Genomic DNA, 7,199 nt, shown 5'->3' on the forward strand with positions numbered 1-7,199 from the left:
TTTTTTTGATCCCATGGTGCCTTTGGCTATCACCATATTTACATAATTCCTAATTCCCATTCTGTGTTGGTACTCTCTACCTCATGTTCAATCTTTCCTGGACCAGCTATTGCTTTGGCATTTTGACACATTTCACAGCTGCTCTTTCTTTTCTTCCGGGTCTCCAGCTGGAAACCAGCGTTGCCTAGATGTTCACCTCATCTGTACCATTTACAGAGCTTACTGCTCTGAAAACATACTGAATAGTCTTAGAAGAAGTTAAGGCAAAGCGTCAAGAAATAAGTCCTGTTTAACTAGAGAAACACCTGTGTATTCCACTAGTAGTTAAGGAATTAATAGATCCTTGCTGACTTAATTTAAGGGTTTACCTATAACTTTTTTTTCAAATTATAACCTATAAAAATCTTACATGTGGCCTTATTCATCCTAAATCAAATTGGAGCCTTAGAGAGTGTGAAATATTTAAGCTGTTATGTATTTAAGCCAATTGTTTGAAAACAGTGAGAATAGCAGCACTTGCAAGACACATTCCCCAGGCAAAATGTCTTGCCAGCCAAACAGAATGGGCCAGATGAGGCTTTTCGGCCCAGAAGTGCAGTGACTTCTTAGAAAAGACCATAAAGACCATGTGTTTTCAGTAAATGACAACTGAAAGTCATGCTTCTGAACATTTCTTTTCAAAACACAGATCAGTGAGCACTTCCTCTTTGCTACGTTTTCGAATTTAGGGGTTCTTACTAATAAACTTGTTAATTAAATTATATACTCTGATTAGGCAAAAATATTCAGGCATTATGCATTTTTTCTTCCTGTTTGGCCTGAAGACACTGGCAGTCATCCCAGGATCAGTCTTGTATTCTCCATCGTGTGTGTGCGCGCGTGAGTGTAAGTGTGGCTGTCCACACATTTGTGTATGACCATCCCTTCAATGTGTCACAGAGTGCATTTAATTACCTCTTATATTATTGTTGTTTCTAAGATAGGTCTGTTTTCTTCATCAATTATAACCAAAGATTCCTAGGCTGCCTATTTTTGATCATGTGTTTTTTTAAACATCAAAAGAAAATGATCAATTTAGGAAATGAACTTAGTAGATCATACAGATAAAATCAAATGTAAGATTTGCAACATAGGTCCTTTGTGATTTTCCTAAAAGGAAGTACTAACTTAAAAGGCTTTTTTAAGCATCCAAATGTAACTTTGCTGATTGACATCCTCATGACTATGTCTCCTGTACTACAATTCTCTCCAGCACTTTTATAAAAAATGGTCTTCAGAAAGTGGGAGAAAATGAGGGAAGAGGTGACACTGTTCAAAAAGAAATGTACTTATTACCTGATTTACCTGGTTTATGTAACTGTAATCCCTCTGTCCATCATCTTTACAATAACAATTTTTTAAAAGGTAATGGTCTTCAGGAAGGGTGGTTTGGTAGTTTAGAAATCTAAAGGACTCCAAGATGGAATTCTTTGGGACCAGCTCAGCTTCATATTACATTGTTCTCTGTGATGGTGCATTGTTTGAATTACTTGAGAAATATTTAATATTTTAAGAAATCAATATTGGAATCCACTCATACCACTTTTATTTTTCTGGTTTTTTTATTTTATCTCTCAAAGTTCAAATTACATTTGCTTTTAAGACTGTGGTTGAATTGAGATTCCACCTCACCCCAGTTAGAATGGCTATAATCAAGAAACCTAATAACAACAGATGCAGGAGGGGATGTGGCCAAAAGGGAACCCTACTGCATTGTTGGTGGGAGTGTAAACTTGTTCAACAACTTTGGAAAGCAGTATGGAGGTTCCTCAGAAGACTCCACATAGAGCTCCCCTATGACCCAGCAATCCCACTTTTAGGCATTTACCCAAATGATCACAAACAAGGCCATACTAAAGCTACCAGCACAACTATGTTTATTGCAGCATTATTTACCATAGCTATGATATGGAACCAACCCAGATGCCCCACAGTAGATGAATGGATCAAGAAAATGTGATATATATATATATATATGCATATATATATATACACACATATATACATAGTGGAATTCTATGCCTCCATCAGAAAGAATGACATTGCACCATTTGTTAGGAAATGGAAAGACTTGAAAAAAATTATATTAAGTGAAGTAAACCAGACTCAAAGAAACACGTCCTATGGTTTTCCTTATTAGCAATTACTAGTATAAGTCTAGAATAAGCAGAAAAGGTTAAAAGCTATGTACATATAAGATGATGTAAAGTGAAATGAACCCCAAGATAGGGACACAACTTGTTTTTTTCTTTCTTGCTATTGTTTTTAATGTATCTAAAATGTACTGTGTGATTTGTTTGTTTGTTTGTTTCTCTGGTATGTTCTTCCTCCCCCACGGTATAATGCCTGTTTTCACTGTATTTGATGTTGGTGTCCTGCATCTTGTATATACATTTTTTCTATTTTGGGGAGGAGAAGGGAAATAACAAAATGCTAAAACAAGGATTCAGGTTGATCCATTGTAACAAGAGATGTGCAAGACACTATGTAGAAAAATGAACTTTACAACTTGGTGGGGGAAGGGAGAGGGAAAGGATGGTAGGGGAAAATCAAAGGAGGAGGTAACAATGCTCAATAAAAAATGTACTCATAACCTTACAAATGTATCTGTAACCCCTCTGAACACTATTTTTAAAATAAAAACATTTTTTTAAAAAGAACATGGTTGATGTCCTGAAACAAAAATGTTTACTTGTGGTAATACATTCATGGAAAATAAGTTGTACAGGCTAGACAGTGTGTCTCCCAATGGTCGGTACCATCAATGACCTGTAAATGTACTATGGTACATTTCAATTCTTACTTATTGCCTTTTCTTTCTGGCTTTAAGGAAAACTGAGAGAAGTGGTAACTGTGCCTTTGTCAACCCTGTTTATGGGAACTGGAACAACCCAGAGCAAATTGAGGTAAGTTGTGGTGGTGAGCTGCATTGTTTCACAAACAGACACACACACACAGCCACACACAACCATAAGCACAACCACCAACTAGTTTCCCTTGGGTATATCCTCCATTATGCTAAGAGAAACATTCTAATGGAGTTATTTCAACTCAAGGTAGAATAGATTTCTGCTCAGTAAATGGTCAGTGAGAAATTTTCATTTCAGGAAGTTCTAGTCCTCTTGGAAAATCAGTTCAGTGTTAAATCGGTCTATGTTCACTGTTCAGACTCAGAGAGAGTTGATAAATCTAAAAAATACCAGTTTAACCTACAATATTATTCACTATACTTTCTCACTGAATATACTTCACATTTTATTTTCAAAAGACTAAAAGGAGAATGGTGTTCTGTGTTCTCTTTAAATTTAGGTATGGGTAGGGAGATAACTTAGAAGAGGGCAATTATAGATAAAATGTATTTTGGGGTGCCACACCTGATCAATGAAATAACACGTAGGCTAAAGCGTAACTATCAAAGAAAAAATTTCCTCTTAACTTCTTATTAATTCTTCCCAGCATTATTGATATATAGTGACAAAGATGTATACTTAAGTTATATAATGTGATTCCTTACACACACACACACACACACACACACACACACACACACATTGAAAAGTGGCCACCACAATCAAACACATCCATCATCTCACCTGCTTTCTGTTCATGTGCATGGTGGGAACATTTGTGATATATTCTCTCAGCAAATCTTAGGGTATTGCATTATGAACTATAATGAGAATTCTGGAATGTGTTCATCCTGAATAATTGAAGCATTATATCCTTTGACAAATATCATATATATTTCATAGGTTAAGTATATATATATATATATATTACATATACATGTATGTAGCATATATATGTAAGCATTCATTAACTATGAAATGAGTTTAGTCCTAGACATGAGAGTTCCCAAACATCTGACTTTAGAAGTATGTCCTTCTGTTATAAAGCTGATTATATAGAAAGCTAAAGCATTTTCTCCATAATCACTTTTAAATGAAAAGAAGCTAAAAGAAGTTTATTTTTTACATTTTGTTACTCTTGACATTGAAAATTAGTGGTAAGGTAGCAAATTCGTAGCTTCAAAGCTTGTAACATATGGTTGAAGTCTGATACAACCTTTGGCATCTGTGTTTATTTCCACATTTTTCCATCATGATGTGATACACACAATTTTTGACAATTTTTGTTATAAATGAGAATTAGGAGGTTCTTCTGTTGACAGAAAGAATCTGGATAATCTGTCAAGTAAATCGAGACCTGAAGCATAAATAAGAACATATCCCTAACTAATAGGTCATAAATAAGTATAGACACAGTATTTAATTATTAGGAAGATGTAATAAATTAGGAAAATATAATCAAAACCAACTTTAAATGTTTTCACTACAGAAAAGAAGATGTAAACTTTGTGTCTTCAACGTAAGTTTACTTATTATCTGATAGATAATATGCAGTAAACTGAAATGTTTTAGATCTGAAAATTTTATGTATTATCACACAAAGTTACAGTCATTAAAAAAACTGTCTAGGAAGGTGTGATGTATTGTTTTTTCCTTTTCCTGAGAACTCAGCTTCTGTGAAGTTTAGAGCCATGTTTCTTGGCACACAAAGGAAGAGGTCAAAAATCAAAGATTCCTCCTCTTTCAACATGCTTACCGCTGGTTTTCACCATGGATACATATGTTGGAGCAATTGACGTCTCCAGGAATAGTGCAGAGTGATTGCTTTCTACTTTCTGACAAAAGAACAATTACTCCTTTTTCATGGGCCCTTTCCATAGTTCTTTTTCCTTTTATTAAGATTAACTGGAGAATCTGTCATGTCAGATCTCCTGATCTTCCTTGTTTTGATTTCTATTTTTTCCGCAAGAATGTCTTTTACATTAATTAAAATAAGCCTATGTTTTCTGACATCATCACAAATACTGCAAATATTATCTGAAGAACTCTTTCAGAAAACTCATACTCTGCGATTGATACTCAACTCGCTGATGCACCATCAGCATTAACAACCATCAAGCCATCTTTCAATTCTCCTCCCATGTGTCTCCTCCGCTCTCTGGAAGATTTTAAAGCATATGCCAGTTATTATTTTACTTCAACGTTGAAGCTTAGTAGTATCTTTAATGGATTAAATTATTTAAAGGAATATAACCACAATATCATACCAGATATTTAGCAATAATCTCTTGATGCCATCCAATAATTAGTGTTCAACCTACCCCAACTGTCTAACAGGTTAGTCGAAATTTTAGATCTAAGTTTGTGTTGTTTTTACATTTTCAAACTCAGAATATGTAAAAAGCATGTGCACATGGATTTATAGCTGTATCTCTTAAGTCACTTTAATCCAGTTGTCTGATTTCTTTTTTCTTTACGAACAATATATTTATTAAAGAAATGTTTAACTGAAACCCCTCTGTACAACTACTTGAAGATAATGAAAATAAGCAATTTTGGGGGGGGTCCGGTCATGGGGCCTGAACTCTGGGCCTGGGCACTGTCCCTCAGCTCTTCAGCTCAAGACTAGCTCTCTACCACTTGAGCCACAGCACCACTTCCAACTTTTTTCTTTTTGCTTATGTGGTGCTGAGGAATCGAACCCAGGGCCTCAGGCATGCAAGGCAAGCACTCTACAACTGAGCCACCTTCCCAGCCCCACAAAATAAGCAAAATTTTTAACTGTATTTTTTTGTCTTTTCTTTTTTGGTACTGCGGATCGAATCCAGGATGTTGTACTTGCTAGGCAAGCGCTTTGTCACTGAGCTACATCCCAGCCCAAAATAAGCAAATTTTTATTGGAACACACACACACAACAAGAAATCAGTTTGTCATCCAGAACTTCATGTATGTTAGACTTGCCAAAATACTTAGTGATGATTCTGTCAGCTTAGAGTTGTTGGATTTCTTTCATGATTTTGCTTTGTTTAGCCTAACTATATTAATACAATGGGCTGAGTAGAATCAGAGAAAGGAAAACTCAACATAACATGGTGGAATCCACTGCATTCCTTGAATCCTATCATTCCTTCATGCTCCATTGGTGCCCCAGTCCAGAGGCCCTGGCAAGGAGGACCAAGATCTCTGTCAGAGATACAGATGCCACATGCTGGAGACACTAGGGAAAGTCTCAAGGGATGCACTAGCTATTACTCCTGTGGAAATCTGTTAGAGCTTACTGTGTGATCTCACAGACATATCTTATTTCAGTGCCTAAAATCCTAACCTTTTAAATGTGCATCTCCCTTTTTAGAATTCTGTGTACTCCTTCTCAAATCCGTTTTATGGAACATCACCTGGGAACTTGGAAATCATGTCTCATCATCCCAAATCATAGCATCAAGATCAAGCCTAATCCGATATGTGCTGTTTACAGAAAATGCCAATCTCCAAGCTGATCTTGGACGATAGTAAAAAATAAAAGGAGAGCTTCGAAATGCTAGCATAATTACATTTATAAAAAATCCTTACTATATAGCTTAAATGTTCTCACAGAACTAGAATCAGTTCTTTATCTTCATTGCATTTCTGGGTATGTTAATAAAGGCTTCTACTGAACCAACTTGTTTTCCTTTGTTTTTTTTTTAGTTTATTTCTTAAATTGATGTATCAAATGGCTTCAGAACCTTAATGTAAAGGACTTTTAAAATGGTTATTTTTTGACTTAGAGCTTACAAGCAAGGATGAGTTAACTTGTTGTGCAACTGGGAAAAATAGATAAATCCTGGTCATTGTAATCAGCATAACTGTAGCAAAAGTTATTTCCATATTTTGAATACTATGGAGGAAATGATCCCAAACTTACCTTTTTCCAATGATTGCATAACTAATATTCATAGATATAACATAATGCTCAGATATGATAGAAGAGATGATATATAGATATAAAATAAGATAAGCATTGGGCTAGAAAAAATAAAGCTATCTTATATGGTTTAAATAGCATACCAGTTATAACATACCAGTTTAACTATTGTGAAAGCTCTGTAACCACAGCAAGAATGCTGGTTGTTCACATCTCTACTCCCACACTCTGAAGCTCATTTCCCCACGCAGTAGATGCTAGCTAACAACTGCAGCTTCACCATGTGCACAACAAAATTTAGAGACAGGGAAAGTCTTTCCATGTGTCTTGCTTTCCCATCTAAGAAAATGTTTCCCAGGATGAACATGGAGTAACCACTTCCCAAGATGCATTTCCAGAAACCATT

The 7,199-nt window shown here is 35.5% G+C and overlaps 1 protein-coding gene across 1 annotated transcript in view; it reads left to right on the forward strand.

The window, feature by feature from the left end:
* The window catches only part of Malrd1 (MAM and LDL receptor class A domain containing 1), a 470,497-nt gene extending 464,037 nt beyond the window's left edge, over positions 1–6,460 (forward strand). The window contains exons 39-40 of the mRNA XM_069991735.1: positions 2,870–2,945; positions 6,242–6,460. Of these exons, the coding sequence (XP_069847836.1) occupies positions 2,870–2,945; positions 6,242–6,325 (160 nt within the window). The 3' untranslated portion in view covers positions 6,326–6,460. The remainder of the gene's footprint in view (positions 1–2,869; positions 2,946–6,241) is intronic.
* The last annotated feature ends 739 nt before the right edge of the window (positions 6,461–7,199 follow it).

The sequence above is a fragment of the Dipodomys merriami genome, unplaced genomic scaffold (assembly GCF_024711535.1).
Source record: "Dipodomys merriami isolate MVZ:Mamm:240054 unplaced genomic scaffold, mDipMer1.0.p SCAF_4, whole genome shotgun sequence".
Classification (NCBI taxonomy): Eukaryota; Metazoa; Chordata; class Mammalia; order Rodentia; family Heteromyidae; genus Dipodomys; species Dipodomys merriami.